At 39.2% G+C, this 20,323-nt stretch overlaps 2 protein-coding genes across 2 annotated transcripts; both read left to right on the plus strand.

The window, feature by feature from the left end:
- Positions 1-219: 219 nt before the first annotated feature.
- LOC137272568 (A disintegrin and metalloproteinase with thrombospondin motifs 6-like) lies at positions 220-4,532 on the plus strand. The gene is made up of 5 exons (XM_067804957.1): positions 220-287; positions 927-1,031; positions 1,790-1,821; positions 3,602-3,793; positions 4,201-4,532. Exons 1-5 carry the CDS (start codon positions 223-225, stop codon positions 4,530-4,532), a joined length of 726 nt encoding a protein of 241 aa, XP_067661058.1. The 5' UTR covers positions 220-222.
- A 4,047-nt stretch (positions 4,533-8,579) lies between these two features.
- Positions 8,580-12,422, plus strand: LOC137272569 (A disintegrin and metalloproteinase with thrombospondin motifs 3-like). Its single transcript, XM_067804958.1, has 5 exons — positions 8,580-8,644; positions 9,522-9,626; positions 9,862-9,893; positions 11,411-11,602; positions 12,012-12,422. Exons 1-5 carry the CDS (start codon positions 8,580-8,582, stop codon positions 12,341-12,343), a joined length of 726 nt encoding a protein of 241 aa, XP_067661059.1. The 3' UTR covers positions 12,344-12,422.
- Positions 12,423-20,323: the final 7,901 nt, after the last annotated feature.

The raw sequence follows: 20,323 nt of genomic DNA on the forward strand, positions 1-20,323 counted from the left end.
TCCTACCCATAGTGAGTGTTCACTAAATACGGGGACATCACATGGCTACTGCACCTTTGTTTTGTTACAAAAAAATGACATCTCCACCATATTCATGAGTCCGCTTAAGTAAATATGCAACACTTGCCCTGTACACAGGAGAGAAAAAAAATACTTAGTGAGCTGTATAAATAAAGTGAAGGAATCAGGTTTGTCAGTTGTCTCTGGACGATACTCAACATCATGAAGTACACCATTGTCTTTGCAGTCCTGTTGGCGGTTGTCCTTCAAGAGGCATACGGAGCTAGGTGAGTTGTAGCTGGTGTATCAGGAACTGTAGGGGTAGCCGAGCGGAAAAAGCGCTCGTTCGTGCTTCACTGGGATATTTCGCTCATATGGTGACGTGCATGAAAGTTTATGTTGCTGCTTGTACTAGCGCAGGCTTAGGCTGGTTTTATAGTGCCAGCTCACTGAGATACCATGTCACAGTTAAGCATGAATACACACACTCAGACACATTGTACTAACTCCGTCTTTCACAACGATGCTTTCACGTGTTGAAAAGTTCTCTCTGTCCATTTCCCATGTTTAATAATGATTTGACAGTCATGACATTATTAATGAGACTTAACAATTCGAATGTATTAGGTGATAAGCATTGATTACATTATGTTACATGTATTTAGAAAACTGCTTTAGCAGAGATATAGGTTTAGGTTTACTTTTTGAACGACTCACACAACAAGATGTGAACCAGTGTGAAGATTTCTGAGAGAGTCAGTGTGTAGACACATCTACAAGTTATTTATATTGATGTTTCATTGTGTGGTCGAATAGTACCATGTAACGCCAATCAACTGCTAACTATCCTTTCCCAGGTATCTGCAATATTTTTATAAATTGAATATGGTAGTAACTTAACATTCATTTTGGAATTGCTGTTTCAGTTGCCCAGTGAGTTGCAAAAAATACAAGGCGTCCAACTGTAGGTACTACTACTACTACAGATGGGGATACGGCTACACCAGATACTACTACTGTAGCAGCTACAGGTGAGGCTTCTGTTGTAACTCACTCACTCAACATACAACATACTAAAAATAAAACGACGTATAATGTCAACAGTGATAGCTAATAGACGAGACAGTGCTTTCCAGACCGATGTAAGTGTCATTCATATCAGCATTACATAATTGCTACAGTAATACTACACATTTACAGTGTCCATAAGATAGGTATTTTCCACACTCTGTCCTAAATTTTCATTTTTATATGGCACGTCTTTTCATCTAAATTTGTGTAAATGCATGCCCTGATATGGTAAACACTCTCTTACCCATGCAGCTTTATAAAAAGAGTGATGAATGTAATCTTTTGTCATGTATATTCGAGAAAGATGGTTTCGAAACAAAACGTATTCAGGAGACCAATGATGATAAAGGTGGGAAGTGGTTTCAGCTACCCATGCTTGTAGTAAAAGGCGACTAACGGGTTCGTGTGGTCAGGCTCACTAATTTGGTTGCCAAATATCATCGTATCCCAGTTGATAAGATCGATGTTCATGCTGTTGATCACTGTATGGTCTGGTCCACATGCGATTATTTGTAGTAATATATCTGGGAAGTTGTCGAGTGAGGGGTTAAAGAAAAACATAATAAACACCCACACCAAAAATGATTCTCAAATGCAAGTTTTAAAATTTCCCCAAAATGTGTTTCATAGTTAAAGAACTATGTGTCTTTAAAACGCTGCTGCTGAACTAAATATGTAAGTGACTAATGCAACACAAACTTTCGAATTCGTATTTCAGATCGTACGTGGGCACTTGCTACACGAACTGCAGTGAGTACAGCTAACCTTCCACACTAATATGTACATGCTACGTGTTAAGGTAGCCTATGCATTGCTGACAAGAGAAGAATTCAAATCTTTTGAAGCTCAGGAATGATATATGTCAGTCAGTATAAAAAAAATGCACGTTGTTTTTTGGTGTGATTACAACTTTCTTTTCTGAAATGCTGGTTGATTTTCTGAACAATATATATATCCTCTCATAATTGATAATGAAGAAATTGAGAGTTATGCCATTACAAATATGTCGGCGTCATTACATTGAATACATTCGTTTCAATACATATCGATCACATTTACAAGAACGAACAGCAACGGCTTTTATTCTCTTAGCTTTCTTCAGAAACGTTTCTTGCGACAAAACCGTGAGGCCTTTTTAGCAAACTTTTATAGAAAGTGTGTTGACCTATATGTGTGTAACCAGTATTCATTTGAAGCATGTAATCATAGTGCACATTTTTGTAAACTGAGTATGTATTAATGTTCAGATCGTTTTGATGCAAACAGAATTCTCTCCGGGATAATGAAGATATGTCTTATATTTGCTTCCAAATAGACAACCCAGGCTCCCATTGAATACAATAATTTAGAACTCGGTGTTAACCACTATTGTAGTTCGTCATACTCATTTCGACTAAGGTATATAGTGAATGAGGTACACTTTAACGTCACATCGGCAATATCTCAGCCATATCGTGACGGAACAATTTATATGAGAAAAATGAAAAAAGAAAAAAGAAAAAAACATTTTGAAGAACTAAACCTGTCACGATGGACAGTAAAAATACTAGGGAACCACATATCAGTATAATACTAGCATGGAAAAGTAAAACATTCTAGTAATTAGAGCACACAATACAATATAAAACGCAGGCTATAGCTCGCCAACGACAGAAGGCAGATTGCCATACTAGGGGCCATGGACACTTACAGTACCATTGCTACCTGCATGGACCCTAGCTGGATTTACACCATCTCTTCAGCCGCTGGAGAGTTTACGAAATGCTAGCCAAAATTAAAGCAACATGAATACTACGATTAAAAACCTGGTAGAGTTAAATTTACATCGAATGTTTTGGGACTTACGTACCCTCTCAGGAAGATAAGTAATTTTACAATGCTTCAACCCCCTTTGAGGACACAGCCACTAACAATCTCAGTTACTAAAATGCAATAATTTAATGGGAACTAATATTAGAAAAAAGATCCGTCATAGATTAAGATATACAGAAAGTCACAACTAACAATGTGTGCTATGTTTGCTTCAGAATATGACATATCTACACCCAATGAATACAGTAATTGCGAACTCGGAAATGACCACCAATCGTAGTTTGTCACACGCATTTCGACTTCAATATATAGAAATTGCCAGGAACTCGTGACGGTTCGTTATATCCGCCAATTCGTTGTACTCTGTATTGTATTCGTAATTGATACAGAAACGCTCTGCCCGTTAAACGTATACTTCAGCAACCCATGCTGATAGGTGATTTGTGAGATGGTCAGATTGTGATGTGATGACAAATGTCACAGTGCTTAAATCGTTGATATGAAGTCAAATATTACATAGTCTGATCCACACATGCCTATCTACAAGGCACTGTAATGTAGCTGGATACTACTGAAACAAAGAAATAAATGAATCATTGGAGTTTCTGATGAACATTTTCTTGCAAAAGTAGCAATTGCAGAAATATTCTTGACCTAATATTGTTTCACAAGAGTCCGCATTAAGCAGACTGTAGTTAACCTCTGCTTGTAAATGCAGCTCACGGTGGCTGGAGCAACTGGTCTGACTATGAGCTGTACGAGGAGTGCCCAGTGATGTGCGGTGGCAGCACTGGCATGGCCTTCAAGACACGATCATGCACCAACCCAGCTCCTAGGAACGGCGGCAGGAATTGCGTGGGAGAGGACACCCAGGATCAAGTCATCCCCTGCAACACTGACGCCTGTGGAGGTACGTTTGTCCACACTGTTAAGAATACTGTGGTGATATTCTTACCAGCAGCATAACAAGACAAGCAGGATGGTATGAGCTTCGTTGAAATGCAATAGACATAATTATTCAGGCTGCCAAGCTATAGCTGCTAGTGCGCTAAGTAAGTAGAAATAGTTAAACGTATCACTGAATGTAAGCGGCAAACCCAAAAACAGTGCGAGTCAAGATTCGAGCCAACAAGCATGTCAAATGTACGAAGCTTTAAAGTACAAGCAATATCCCGTTTCATCGCAAACCATTTTGGAAAGTCTAAGTGAAAGGTATTTGCACGGTTTATAGGTTGCAGTTTGCAGTTGAACCTACCTTCATCTCACTCTAATTTTTGTCTTTAAGCGAAGATTATCGTTTCTCTTTTTTTTCAACAGCCCGATGTCCAACTGACTCTGTGAAATACCACGCCCACCCAACTGTTCCTCACAACTACTACCAGTGCGATCCTGGCCACAAGAAGGCTTTTCTGAAGAACTGCACAGAAGGTACCGTCTTTAACGCCGAACGCCACACCTGTGTCAAAGCTAATGCACAACACGGAGACTGCTTCCACGGCCAGATGGCGGCCCACCCCACTGATTGCGGCAAGTTCTTGTCCTGCGTTCACGGCCAGATGAATGAGATGCCCTGCCCATCTGGACTTCACTACAACAGGGTAACCAAGACCTGCGACTGGCAAGATAAAGCCAACTGCCAGTTACGTTAAATCTCTGTATGTCGTTACACACGGATGTAGTGCGTTAGAATGCATACTGGCAACGAAATAAAGTCATAGTAAAGCATGCAAAAAAAATGAATTCAGTTGTTGATTGTGATTTTGAATTAACATTGGTTTGTTAGCGTCTCCGACCAAGCTCACACGTAATGTCTATGTAAGAGGCTGACGTATCGGGACTGTGGCTGGAGTATGGGGCATATTGTTTTTTTAGGCCTTAGCATGCTGTCTACGTGTAGTATCGTACATATGTATAAAGTGGATTTTATTGGTACTTTTGCATCCGTATGTTGGGTGACTGGTGCTAATAACTCCTTCTGATCAGTAGGTAATATATGGTGACATATATAAACAAACATAAAATACACTGATATACAAAAAAGACATCGAGTCATGAGATCTTGGAGAGGATAAATGTATATAAAACTATTATCGTTTTAAAACAAAGTACAGACTAAAATTGGTACCTGTGTATGGTTCTGGAATGTTTAATGTTGAATTTATTGGCAAATGTGAGCTTCCAAAATGTCATTTTGCTTGTCTTACACGATTCACGATCAATACTGAATGCATCCGTGCAAAGTAGGTTCAAACTGGGCCAGGTTCCGCTGGATCCCTCTGTTGCACACCACGACCAATCATGAAGCACAGATGCTCTAAAGGATTAAGGTCAAGGCTTATAATCATGAGATATGTTACGGGGTGCAGAGCTATGCTCTTTGTTTATAACACATACAACCGATACACACACTTACGCTCATACACTAAATATAACAGACACTAAAACGTATGGTGGCGGATCGGGGCCATCGCTTTCTCGCCTTATAATTAAGCCGCGAAAAAGCGAAAGTAACGCGAAACGAGAAGGCAATATCATTGAGCAAAAACGCTGCTGAGTGAGAAAATGGGCGTGAGGAAACCACAGAGCTGGAAGGCAGCATTGCCCACTATTCAGTCCTGTCTGTGCATGATCGACCACAAACGGAAGATCATTCGCAATTCTGAATAGCATAACTAAACGGACCGTGTTCACACCTATCTTAACATTTGATCTTTCATTGTTATACACCGCTATCCTACGTGACAAACCTAAGGAAACACTGAATTCCTTGATCCACGGGGCAGATATGCCTATAGAGGGCCATGACGCCAACAGTACAATATGTGTAAACAATGAGGTGGAAACATGCATATACGCCACACTGTAAATGCGGATCTTATTACAATTGATATGATTATATAGTCACAGCTATTTTTTGTTTCGATCGGAGTACAAACACTTTTTTAAAAAAGATACATAGTCTTAAAAGTCTATTCTTATTGTTACGGTTAAGAATTTGTCGTGACAAAACGTGTAAGAAATCCCCTGTGAACCAGCAAAACAGAACAAAGAAAAGTCTAAAACATTCATATCTTGTATTATTAATGAGCAAAAAGAGCACGTTATACAAAGTCACAAGTCAGTTTCACAATACCGATGAGACAAAAATCTACCGCAATGGGCAAAATGTGTAGCAGAGAGAGAGAAACAGTCATGCAGAATGTAACACAGCGAGCGGTCTAGGAGCGGTTAATGATCAGGCGTTGACGGATGTGGATGATGTATACTCCAGTTAAACTTTGTGTGTTCGTGTTCCAACACGGCAGCTAGCATTTATATACTTTCAGTCATTTCCCGAAAGTTCGAGCACATAACCATCGCCACTAACTTGGAGAGATCTAGAATGTCGTCGCCTCGTCTTGTGTTTTCAAAGGGAGGTAACTCTTAAGTACTGCGTTAGAGGCGTACCGCTTAAATAATTCTCTGTAAGAAATGTGACCCATAATAACTAACACTAAAACCGTAAATATTGTGACTCAATTACAACTACCACAATGATAATTAATATCAAAATATACATGAAATACACTTTCGTAACAGTATCACTTGTTTTCATCAATTCAAGAAACATTTGCACATGAGGGTGTGCACGACAGTATTCGGGTAAATATCTAGCACGATACTCATTGTAGAGGAGTCATACAAAACGCAGTGGTGACTGATGTATCAAACTTTGAACCTCAGCAAGTGTCGGCCATGTACACAACACAAATGACAAAGTTACAAATATAAACAAGAAATACATAACGAATGTTGTTGTTATTTAGATACGTGACGTAGGGGCAGTCAAAATGAGAGTGACATATTACAGGCAGTTATTTGTGTTTATATTGCATTACGTATAGTTTTGTTAAAACAAAGTTCATTCTGCTAACGCATATATTCCAGTATGAGAAACCGATAGGGACATTTGTCCCTTAAAAGTAACAACGACTATGAAGTATGTCGGGGAGAAAGAAACGTATAATCGAGAAGAATATTTTCCTATATCATGAAAGAATAGCGCGCCGATGAAGTCTTGGTGCGTTCCAGTGCAGTTACAATAAACTATTGCTGAACGGTTTAGGAAAACTGGTCGCAATGAGACCAGTTATAACACCATGACGAACACGTCTTTCTTGGCCGAACCATTTGCAGAGATGCCTATCCAAAATATATTGTGCATTGACAACATCTTTGAAACATCTCACACGAATATTGTGTTGGATTTAATGGGCGACTGTCTTCATATTAGTGACCGCGGTAAAATAGGCCTTCAGCAACCCATGCTTGCTATAAAAGGCGACTTTGTCCTAAGAGGCGACTGACAAGATTGGGTGGTCAGGCTCGCTGACTTCGTTGACACGTCATCGGTTCCCAATTGCGCAGATCGATGCTCAAGTTGATCACTAGATTGTCTGGTCCAGACTCAATTATTTAGAGACTGCCGCCATACAACTGGAATATCGCTGAGTCTGCCATAAAACTAAACTCACTCACTCACTTAATATTAGTCTTTGTTTTCACCGTTCTGAAAGGATGACGTAATAATGTTACAGTAATTATATTGCCTTTCAGAGAGTGTGTATATGTTTAGCTGGCAATACGACGCATAGGTACATGTTACCTGTATCCCCAATGCCAGTTATTGCCTCCTGGATGCCCAAACACCAAACAAATATCTCGTTTAAACATAATACCCTTCAGACTAAAATTAAACTTTCTGTTGATCCCAGGCGACTATCGGGATAGGGTGGACAGGCTCCCTGACGTGGCTGACTCATGCTTTAATCTTAATTGTGTAGATTGAGACAGGTGGTGCTGAGCATTGGACTTTCAGGCCCAGACGCGATCATTTATAGACCGGTGCCACATACATGGAATATGACTGAGTGAAGTCTTTAACAACAACAACAACAACAACAAAGAAACAACAAAACATTAATGTAGAGAGATTTGTTAATAGTCATCCTTCTTGAAATAAGGCTCTTTTCTTTAAAGGTCTGAAATGGTCATATTGACATTTTGTACACTTGATTTATGAACACCTACATGTAGACCCCTTTTTAAATGTTAAAACATTTAAAGGTTCATTCTAAAACTGATGGTTGTAAACACAGAATCATGCATTTCAAACGCTCTTATATCTATTATGTATAATGACTTGCAAAACATGCAAAAAATAAGAAATAAAATTGGATTTTAACAGGATTCTATGAAGTACACAAAATACGGCGTTCCAATAAGTTTTGATAAACTTGACGTGAATCCCCAAAGGATAACAACGTATTTTCATTGACACTGCAAAGCCACACACGCAAGTGAGCAAGTAACAGCACGAAGGTAATACTATTAGTACAAGTATTTATTCCACCTTAACAGATGACAGCTTCGAAAGTTCCAGCAAACTAAATGGGATATCGCAATTCGTATCATCCTAATGCTTTATTTACAGAGGTGGATCGTTCTGAACACTGGTGGACAAGTGGGTCAAAACAGACTAGTCTTTCATTTGCTTATGTCGCTGGCCATGGTTTACATATTGAAAAACAAATAAGATAAATCGGAACATAAACACTCATTGGAGACCACATGTCCACCAAGGGATCATCGAAATTGTTATAAAATGAAGCTGTGAGGTTTGCAGTCTCAGTTCAGTTTGCAGAACCTCAAGAAACATGAAGTACGGCATTGTCTTAGCAGTCCTGTTGGCTGTTGTCCTCCAGGAGGCATACGGAGCCACGTAAGTTGGTGCTGTTGTGAAAATGTTCTTCGGTCATCTATTTATGTCTGTGTCCGTACCCCGAAATGTTTACGACAGTCACCCTAACCTCAACAACAGTTTTTGACGGAACTTTGTGAAGCCAGTTTTATCATTAATCATAAGCGTCATGCATTTACAATTCAGTTTCATTTAGAGTTGCTTGAAACGCCCACTCGCAAAGTAATTGTATTAAAAATACTGGCTTTCCGTAAACAAAGACTTTTCTTGGACACCTTGTTCGTAAATGTAGTGAAAAGCTCATTTTGTCCCTCTGGTTTGTTTAATAATGGGTGAAGTGAGTTGACGTGGGACTTAATATTGTATTTAAGAACACTTCGCTCATATGTCGACGTGCATGTGGCCGCTTGTACTAGCCCAGTCTTGAGCTGATGCTAGCTCACTTATATTCTATGGCGCAGTAAAGCAGACACATTATACTGACTACGAGACGACCAGTCTCACAATGTTTCCTTAATGTGGTGAAAAGTTTTTTCTGTCAGTTTCCTATGTTTAGTAATGATTTCACAGGCCATGCCACTAACAATCCTAATTTGCTATGTTACGAGCATTGATTACATTGTATATGTTAGAAAACGGTTTAATGGTATGGGGTTAGGTTTACTTTTGTGTGACTCACACAACAAACTTTGAATCAGTGTAAAGATATCTGCGAGAGTTAGAGACTCGTCTTTAACTTTTAACTATTTAATTCGATATTTCATTGTGTGGTCGAATTGAACAGTACCATCTGAATACAATCAACAGAATTGTTAAAAACATTTTCGAATAATCTGCGATATATTTGTAAATTAAATATGGCAATAATTTAACATCTATTTTGGAATTGCTGTTTCAGTTGCCCAAGGAGTTGCAAGAAATACAAGGAGTCCAACTGTAGGTACTACTACTACTACAGATGGGGACACGGCTACACCAGATACTACTACTGTAGCAGCTACAGGTGAGGTTTCTCTCTCAATTTTCATTTTCATGTGATCATTCCCATGCACTTCCATACAAATACAGATGAATGTAATCTTTCGTCATGTAACAAAAAAATGTTGTAACATGTAAAAATTCATAGTAACAGTTTTTTCATATTCTGTCCTAGCAGAAAAATGTGGCCGCACAACGTTGCTGCTGAACTAAATATGTACGTGACTAATCCAACACAAAGTTTCGAATTCGTATTTCAGGTCGTACATGGGTATTTGCAACGAGACATGCAGTGAGTACAGCCAACCTTCCACACTAATATGTACATGCAACTTGTTAAGGTAGCCTATGCATTGCTAAGAAGACATGTATCCAAATGTTTTGAGCAGCTCAGCATTGATATATCTCAGTTAATATACAAAGTTCATGTTGTATTTTGGTGTTATTACAACTTTTCCTTTCTGAAGGTAAAGAAAACTAATGAAATGGTGGTTGATTTTCTGAGCAGTATCTATATCCACTCATGAATGATAATGAAGAAATTGAGAGTTGGACGCTTACAAATATGTCGGCGGCAGTACATTCAGTACTGCTGTTTTCATAAGATATCGATCACGTTTACAAGAACGACCAACAGCGACATTATTCTCTTCCCCACTTCTAAACGTTTCTTTTGACAAAACCATAAGGTCTTTTTTTTATCAAACCTTTATTTAGGGTGTGTTTATCTACACTGCTTTATGTTGGTATAAGGGTCTGTTTGCTCACAACAAAAACAAACCTTTCCAAATTGTTACTACTGCCAGCAAATTTGCTGGAGTGTGTTTCGAGCATATTCACTTTATCTATGAGCACCAGATGGTCAAGCAGGCAAGAAGAATTAGATGTTCCTATATTATATCTCACCAACAACTTCCTTTTGGACGCTACTTTCAATTGACGATAAACAGAGGTCGACTGTCTTTCATATCATCAGGTATTCGTGAGTGCTTTGAACCATCATCTTGTAATGACCACTACAATTCGTCATTCTCTTTATATTTGAGGTTAAATGTATTGAATCAAGTGTTTATGTCGTGTATATGTCAACCAGTACTCAAGGGATAAGAGTTCACTGATAGTGAGAACGTTTTGATGCAAATAAGTTATATCTTGTATTTGCTTCCAAATGAACAAAATCCGGCTCCCTTTGAGTACAATAATTTAGAACTTGGAATTGACCACTAATTGCAGTTTGTCATATGCATTTCGACTAAGAAAGTCACAACTAACAATGTGTGTTATATTTGCTTCCAATATACAACATCGACACTAATTGAATACAGCAATTCAGAACTCAGAATTGACCACTAATTGTAGTTCGTCATACGTATTTCGACTTCAGTATATGGAAATTGCCAGGAACTCGAGACAGTTCGTTATATCCGCCAGTTCGTTGTACCCGGTATTGTATTCGTAATTGATACAGAAACGCCCACCCCGTTAAACGTCTTCTTTAGCAACCCATGCTTGTCCAGAGAGGTGATTTGTGAGATCAGTTGGGTCAGATTGTGATGTGATGACAAATGTCACAGTGCTTAAATCGTTGATATGAAGTCAAATATTACATAGTCTGATCCACACATGCCTATCTACAAGGCACTGTAATGTAGCTGGATATTACTGAAACAAAGAAATAAATGAATCGTTGGGGTTTCTGATGAACATTTTCTTGCAAAAGTAGCAATTGCAGAAATATTCTTCAGCTAATATTGTTTCACAAGAGTCCGCATTAAGCAGGCTGTAGCTAACCTCTGCTTGTAAATGCAGCTCACGGTGGCTGGAGCAACTGGTCTGACTATGAGCTGTACGAGGAGTGCCCAGTGATGTGCGGTGGCAGCACTGGCATGGCCTTCAAGACACGATCATGCACCAACCCAGCTCCTAGGAACGGCGGCAGGGATTGCGTAGGAGAGGACACCCAGGATCAAGTCATCCCCTGCAACACTGACGCCTGTGGAGGTACGTTTGTCCACACTGTTAAGGATACTGTGGTGATATTCTTACCAGCAGCATAACAAGACAAGCAGGATGGTATGAGCTTCGTTGAAATACAGTAGACGTAATTATTCAGGCTGCCAAGCTATAGCTGCTAGTATGCTAGTAAGTAGAAATTGTCAGCTGTATCACTGCATGTGAGCAAGAAACCGGAAAACAGTCAAGATTCGAACCTACCACCATGCTGAAGGAACGAATTTGGACGAACCTTAAAACGAGAAGCAATATCTTGTTTCATCGTAAACCATTTTGGAAAGTCTAAGTGAAAGATATTTGCATATTTTGTAGGTTACCGTTTGAAGTAGAACTTGCCTTCATCTCACTTTAATTGGTGTCTTAAGGGGTAGATGTATCGTTACTATTTTTTCAACAGCCCGATGTCCAACTGACTCTGTGAAATACCACGCCCACCCAACTGTTCCTCACAACTACTACCAGTGCGATCCTGGCCACAAGAAGGCTTTCCTGAAGAACTGCACAGAAGGTACCGTCTTTAACGCCGAACGCCACACCTGCGTCAAAGCTAATGCACAACACGGAGATTGCTTCCACGGCCAGATGGCGGCCCACCCCACTGACTGCGGCAAGTTCTTGTCCTGCGTTCACGGCCAGATGAATGAGATGCCCTGCCCATCTGGACTTCACTACAACAGGGTAACCAAGACCTGCGACTGGCAAGATAAAGCCAACTGCCAGTTACGTTAAATCTCTGTATGTCGTTACACACGGATGTAGTGCGTTAGAGTGAATACGGGCAACGAAATAAAGTCATAGTAAAGCATGCTAAAATGAATGCAGTTGTTGTTTGTGATCTGAAATAATTTCCTTGCACAAAATTGAAATTATAAAGGCATTTTGAGCCTAGTGATTATAAGATGACAAATATAGTTCCGAGCGGCGATAAGGGCTTCTTACTTTAATAAAATCAGACCATTTGTATCTCTTACGTAGTTGCAGCAATGGTTGTTTCTTCAACTGGAAGTACTGGAATGTCCCTTAGTTTAGATCAATTCATTACAAACTCATTTTCTTATCACTTGGGAAACACGAATAATCTCAAAGCAGAGGCAACGTCCGTTCAATCACTTAGCAGAAAAATTATCAGTGTTTGAGATACATATTGCAAGCTTTCATTCTGCTCTGAAGAGAACCAATGAAAAAAGCACCTATAATGAGCATAACATAACTTCATTTGTCCTACCGTTGTCTTTGTATCTGTGTTCCTAAAATTAATAGGTAAAGTGGCATCATACGTGCATACACACATTTTGGTCAAAATCGGACTGTAGGCTGAAAAGCTATTACACACGAGCGGCTCGCTGAACTATAACCACAGTCAAGAGTTACCTCCCTTAGACCACGGAACGAATAAGGAGATATAGTTCCGGAGAAGAAAGCGTACCCTACTTAAAAGGTCGTTGGTCCGTTGTCGTTAGGTCTACAGCTAAAATAACTACTTTTCTGGAATGGCCATAATATCAGCAATAGGGTGCAGACACTTAGAATTAAGGATTAAAGAGATGCATACTCAAAAACATCAAATTTCCTTGAATACAATATAGCGGCCAAACGGTGCCTCTTAACCCCATGGGGCCTGCAGCTGAAACTGAAGGTAATCAGATACCAGAGCTGCCCAAGAAATGTGGCGGTCATATGCAAAAAAAAAAAGAAAAAAAAAGAGTGAGAAGTAACTGTATCCATCCGATCGACTTCCACCCTGGACTCCATACTGCCCCCACCTCCCTTGCTAATCTGTTCATATATTAATACAAGACACAGTAATGCTTTTACAACGCTACTGTACCATACATCCACATCATTCATGATTTTACTTTGACTTGGAGAACCTTCACTAGATTTGTCCGAAACATCTTCAGGTGAACGTATTCAGTATCGTTATTGTTTTATTTTGTTATGATGATTTGATGCCAGACTGATTCACACAGGCTAGTGGACAAATCAATCTTCGATTTAACCATTTATAAAAACTCCTCATAAAGTGAGTGATCTAATTAAGTGTAACATTTTGATGGTCGGATGTACCTTTATTAGACATGCCAAGAATACTCCATACAACTGTGCCATGAAGCCGCAGGTGCTTCTCCCTTTTACTTGTTATTTCGACTACCAGTTGGTGCTCTCTTCAGACGGAATCAGAATGAACATTATCCTGCAGAATCCCTAAAGCTAGGAAGACTGTCAAGAAGGAATGGAAAGGTTATATGAAGCTGCACGACAAAGAATTCAGAATACCATCAAGAAAAGTAGGAAAGGAAATGTATGGCAGGCAAAATTAGAAGGTGTGTGCATGGCGATCGTGTCCCTGTGAGAAATGTGCCTGAGAGGGGAGGTCCAGATCACAGTTAAGATCACAATGGGAAGACAAAGTGCATGTGGGAAAGGAGAATGGTTTACGACAGCCCGGGATATAAGGTTAAACCAGGGAGTTGAAAGGAGTAGTACTCCACAGAAACATGCTCATGCACTGTGATGCCATTTTACTGTTCGCGGGAGAGACAGGTAAAGAGAAGAAGAAAAACAATGAAAGCATCTCAAATGATACATGCAAAGGGAAGTCAAAGGGGAAAGTCCCACTAGAAAGATGATTCAATTTGACATAAATAGTAGTGACAGTGACTCGGAAGATGAGTTGCCAGTGTCATTACCATGAGATATTAAGTTCAAGGAGAGTACGGATCCGCAAAGGGAAGTCAGTCAGTTTCAGAATAAATTTAAAAGATCCTCACGACGATATTGTGTAGTTGAAATGTCTGAGACACAAACAGTGACAAATGAAAGTTGTACAGGCGAAGGAAGAAAGACTGGTGAATGCTCCAGGCATCGGTCCAGAAACTTTACCAAATATTGCACCACATGATCTCACAAGCCGTGAAGGAACTGTGACTTACGGAAATGAAAGTCGTATCGACAGAGCACTTAGACAGCAACATGTTTTCACCAATTACTGTTTAGGTCAGCGAGGAGAATCAGTGTTACATCAGACCACCGATGATGTTCATACCCTCACCTTTGTACCACGTGATGTTGAACCGAATTCTGCATTACCCCATTGAACTGAACAAATGAACGTTGCTGCTTGACGAACACCATATTGCATGTTTTGTTTTCATGTAGGCATAGTGCCGTAAATTGACATTTAAACCATTCATGAATATGGTCTTAGATTTTCATCAAATTCGTTTCTTTTGGCAAGCAATGAAAGGAAAGCGGTACAAGGAATTTATATGAATCAATGTGTATTACCTGAACATTTTATCGAGATTCTTGATCCCACAAAATGTTTTATGATGAACTAAACATCATAGTTGATGAATGTATCGCAAATGCAACTGGTAGGGAGGATTACAAGGAAATGTGATCACTAAACAGTTTACTCAGTTTCATACTGCCAGAGTCTACCTTCAACAATAGGCGAGAAGATATTTCTATTAGAAGGAGAGAGTGTTACGTGGATTATAACCCCGGAGGTTGAACCTGTTGTTGAGCTACAATCCACTCACTCACTTTTATACCCAGCCAAGTTATTTTGTTCACCGAACGTCCCTTGTAAGTAAAATGTGTTTGAATATGATTTATGCAAATTAGATGACGATATGTTTGCACATGCGTGGTGTAATTCTTTTCGTATTGCCAAGTAAACTGGAATTCTGAATATTGACGACTTCCCTTCATTCTGCTGGTGAGAAGCCAAACGGAAGCATAATTCACCACTGTGTCAACAAAATCAGCGAGCCTGTCCACTCAACCCCCTTTTTGTCTCTTACGACAAGCATGGGCTACTGAGGAACAATTCTAATTCGATCTTCACGGATTTAAGAACTAAGGGAATTCATTGTGTAGGAGATATTTGTAGATTTAAGGGATGCTGATTCTGTAAGAAACTCCCGTGACTTCTTAATGTTTATGGGGAAACCCTCTGCTTTTAGTAAACTTGTTGCATGTGTTATGGATAGACGTGTTTAGTTATGACAACACTATGTGCGACGTCTTGAAGCCAAAGTGCCAATAGAACACTGTCATACTGTCATTTTTGCTTCAAGAAGCATAAGTTATACAATCACCTGATACTACCCTGTATGTTAGTATCAGTACCTGCATATTCACCTGGATGTCTACCTTCACTTGGAACCTTTGTCTATCTCAGAATTTCTGTCTGGTTTAGTGATGTCTACCTTCACTTGGAACCTTTGTCTATCTCAGAATTTCTGTCTGGTTTAGTGTATATACTCTTAAAAAGTAGGGGAACATTTTTGATTTATGATTGAAAAAATGGGAGATAATCAGAGTTAATCAATGTTGATATGATAATAATAACTATTTTCACTTCCACTTCTTTCTTATGACCATAGTTATTTTTCTTTTTTTTTTTTAGGTACAGCAATCGCTTTTGAAAGATGACTGGTGCATGACGTGAAACTTGCTTGCAGACGATGTTCATTTTCAAAAGCGAAATAAACACCAACAACTGCGTGATGCAAGATGATTCTCAAAAGTAATGGTGTGCAGTAGCTTATAGGCCTTCGTGAAAACCGGGGGCGGTGGGGTAGCCTAATGGTTAAAGCGTTCGCTCGTCACGCCGAAGACCCGGGTTCGATTCCCCATATGGGTGCAATGTGTGAAGCCCATTTTCTGGTGTCCCCCGCCGTGATATAGCTGGAATATTGCTAAAAAGCGGCGTAAAACTAAACTCACTCACTCACTCACTCGTGAAAACCGTCAAAATCAAGAATGACACCCCGTGGTCGTGCATAGTGCAGCATAGTGCACGTGCATCCCACGTGTTGTGCTAATTGTTTAGGGGTGGTGAATAAGAGACGTGCTGATGCATTTATAAGATGTCTTGCAAAGTTTGTTTACTCTTAAATATTTCCTATCCAGTTCAGGTTCCCCTACTTAGTATATGAGTATATAATTGCTTTGGATGTTTTTCGTTTTCCAATTGTATTTATAAGCATTGTGTTTAGGGTCAATAAAGCAATAATCGAAGAAACACTTCATGCAGTTTTAATCATACCCAAATGAAACGAAACAAACCCCAAAGGCATTTCTGAAATAGAATTCAGTGTATGGCTTTTGTTGAAACCCATTGAAAGTTCCAAGTAGTATATTCAGACGTCATATATATGTGTACATATATGTGTACTTAAATGATAGTGCAGTAAAGTATTAATGTGCTCATCGATATTTACTGCATCGATAGTTACTATTTAGGTTTTTGTATTTCTTTGGTGCGTAACTAAATTGCAAACCAATGTTCTGTGTGTGTATAGGATGTTAATATCAACAATACAGTTATATACTGCTCAAAAAAGGTAGAAACGTATCAATTTTGGCACGTGTTTCTTATAAGTCATGTGACACACCTACTCAAGTGTAATAAATAGAGAATATCATCCAAGTGCACACTGATATCAAATATATTAATACATGTTGATAAAGCAACAAATGTCCGAGGCTTGCCGAGAGTATTTTTACCTTTATCAACTAGTGTTCACCAATTTGGTATAATTGATATTAGCAGACACGAGATTCTTATTATCATACAACATCATTCTTCATTAGTTTTCAATGAAAAATGTACATCTCTGAACACTGTGCTGCCATTAGATTTGCGATGTCATAGCATTATGACGTGATCAAAGAGCAATGGTTGCTCGGCAAAAGTGATATTATATAAATGCCACTGGTTATGTTTCACCCTATTGGCTTCCTCTAGACAGTAGGGAAAATAAAATGGTTCAGGGCCTGTGAAACAGACTACTGCAAAGCACACATCTTTGACAGCAACATGATTACACGATACAAGTTGTCAAATGTGTAAGTCACGGTGGCTGAGCGGGTTAGGCGATTGACTTTCTGCGCTAGCGATTAGGTGCCTGACTCTGAGGGTGCAGGTTCGAATCCCGGATGTAACTCAACCAAAAAAAGTACTAGAATTTGTATTTTACTAAGAAAGTGAAATCCCAAATATAACATGTTGCAAAAATAATAAGCTGCAGATCAACACTCATGATGTGAACGTGTAAACATTGGTAATTAAGTCATTTAAGAAACTCCTGCCCATTGGTTAGTATATGATTCCAATCCCCGAAAGGGGGTGAAGTTGTCTCAACTTTACATTGACAAAATGTGCACAAGTTGCTTTCAGCTATTTTGATCTTGAACTTTGTTCGGCATCTAGTATGGTGGTCTGCTTTCAGTTGTTGGCATCAAGCCTGTTTTCGTATTGTTTTTATATCATTTATAGTTAAAATATCTTAGATTCAATTTATTAGTTTTAAATTTATTTCCGTGATAACATAGTAGTTTTACTGCCGTTTGCAGACTGGCAAGTATAATAGCTAACCATATTTTTATTCATTTACAAATTTACACCTATCTTAGTCACGATATGGTTGACACTCTACATTTGATGTTGACGAAATTGTTACCACAGCGTGCCCTGGCATCATTGTTTGTTTTTTATTTGTTAGACTGGTGTTGACATCCCGACGTCAAAGCGCTGAAATACCAGGAAGTGAAACTGCATGTTGTCGTAACATGATGGACCGTCGATGATTCCCAAAAGTTAATACAGAAAAAAAGGGGAAACATTCCCGTTGAAAACTAATTGACAGATAATTTACTGTAGGCCATAAGGGCCTCCACATATTTGAACGCTGTCTGGCGTTGTCATCCTGGAATACAAACGCTAATCGTAAATCGTAATCCGGACCCAGCATAAAGTGACTGCCAGGTCTCGATGACACGCAATCAGCCATGTCAGTGAGAGTGACTACACGATCCATTTCATTCTGGTCTTAATCGTCAGGGGTTCGTTCCCATAACAGTTAAACGTAAACATTCTAAAACAAATATGCATAATAACATTCACATAATCATAAGCGATTTGTTAGAGAACAAAGAATCAAACAAGACGTCTTTTGAACTATGTAAGCATTTCATGGTTAACTTATTCTCTAGTGTAATATCTTATGTCTTATTTTGTTATGGTTATTTATAACACTCCTGGGTAGGAAGCGGACTCAGTGACATTAAACGTAGAGACATGTCGTCCACATTAGTGCACAGGTAAAGTGCTGTTTGGGCTTGAATATAAAGAACAGGAACAGGGCCTTTATTTGCTTTACGACTTTAATCCGCCCTATAGAAATAGCAAACACGTATCAAAATAAGCCATGGAAGCTAGTGTGTTGACAAGAAAGCTCTGTCTGAAAGGGGTCCTCAAGTCGAAATAATGTTGCCTTTGAGGCACACAATGCCATAGCGGAAAGTTCTAATTCTGTCCTGAAGAAGTCCTCCGACTAATCGCTCGTATAACAGCTCAGAGTATGCCTGCAGTAAAACTTCAACTGTGACAGTATGTTTTGGAGTCATTCCTTAGTCACCGATGACTCAACACAGGCGGCGTCTAGACTAAACTGTAAGTTTTTGACAATAACATTGCACTGTTTATAATACATCTTTCATGAGACATGATTCAGTATTTAGATGTTTGGGTTAGAAAATGGGCAAACTGTAATGTATGGCTGTCACGTTCGGACTGGGAAATAAGACCATTTGCCTTATCTTTCAGGGTTGTTTGTGTGTTATTGTACTGAGTGGGAGTTTCATGCCGTTTTTGCAGTAGTTGAGCAATATTCGGGGACTCCCAAAATGGTCTTCATACATTGTACCCGGAGTATCCGGGGAATCGAACCGCGTTGCTTGGTGTTGATGCTATCAGTCATTAGTTCGGGTGACACAATTTAAGTTCTTTTCTGTTCGTCGTTACGCACTTTGACCCTATTTCTCAGGGAGGCATCAACAACAAAGTCGGATCCAATTATTTATGCCACGACGTGAAAGCGGGTCATCCAGTTGTATCAATACAATACAGAAACGTGAAGTTACTGCAGGTATGTCTGGGATTTTGATAAGGTATAAAACCACCTGACCCATTGCATGTTGTTATCGCCCGTGAAGATGCGGTATAGATTTGATCTTCAGTGTCCCACAAAGGTGAGTAACAGTGTCTTGTGACCAGGCGCGCTGACTTGGCTGACACATTTCATCGTATCCCAACTGTTCACATCGGTGTTCATGATGTTAATCATTGGGTTGTGTGATCGCCGTCACATAGCCGTAAAGCCCACTCACTAACTCTCTCACTCAATATCAGTTTTAAAAGTAGGTAGGGTCTTTTTCAACTTTTGTGGGATATACATAAATTGTATTTTCTCGCTTCTAGATGACATCACTGCTTTAGCACCTCAAAACAAAACGTCCTTTCTCCGCAAAATGTCGGATTCAGTTGAGAACCCACAGTTTTAAGTTAGTTTTCCTTTTTGTTTACAAAACAATATATATTGATGCTATATGTCGTCCCCATGCAACGCTTCTGTGGCATGTTATAAAACCACATAAAAAATTGCAACTTATTGTATTTAATACCTATAATAGTACAATTGCTAACTACTTTAGTTCTCTAAGTGGTCTTAAACAGGACAATGTTCTGAACCCTTTGTTGTTTTCGAAATTTATCACAGTATTATGAAATATGATTCTGGTGAAAGGGATATATCTAGCTTTGGACATAACAGTATGAGTGTCGAAACGGTTTAACACTACTAGTAAGAAATATTGAGAAATAATTAAGATCAAGGAACGCCCGAGGGGACACAG

Source organism: Haliotis asinina, chromosome 2, assembly GCF_037392515.1.
Source record: "Haliotis asinina isolate JCU_RB_2024 chromosome 2, JCU_Hal_asi_v2, whole genome shotgun sequence".
Classification (NCBI taxonomy): domain Eukaryota; kingdom Metazoa; phylum Mollusca; class Gastropoda; order Lepetellida; family Haliotidae; genus Haliotis; species Haliotis asinina.

Excerpts from the sequence above, each read along its gene's own strand:
- LOC137272568 (XM_067804957.1), top strand. The coding sequence starts at position 223 with ATGAAGTACACCATTGTCTTTGCAGTCCTGTTGGCGGTTGTCCTTCAA. Across the intron at positions 1,822-3,601 it reads CACTTGCTACACGAACTGCA|CTCACGGTGGCTGGAGCAAC; the intron begins GTGAGTACAGCT and ends TTGTAAATGCAG. Across the intron at positions 3,794-4,200 it reads CAACACTGACGCCTGTGGAG|CCCGATGTCCAACTGACTCT; the intron begins GTACGTTTGTCC and ends TTTTTTCAACAG.
- LOC137272569 (XM_067804958.1), top strand. The coding sequence starts at position 8,580 with ATGAAGTACGGCATTGTCTTAGCAGTCCTGTTGGCTGTTGTCCTCCAG. Across the intron at positions 8,645-9,521 it reads CAGGAGGCATACGGAGCCAC|TTGCCCAAGGAGTTGCAAGA; the intron begins GTAAGTTGGTGC and ends TTGCTGTTTCAG. Across the intron at positions 9,894-11,410 it reads TATTTGCAACGAGACATGCA|CTCACGGTGGCTGGAGCAAC; the intron begins GTGAGTACAGCC and ends TTGTAAATGCAG.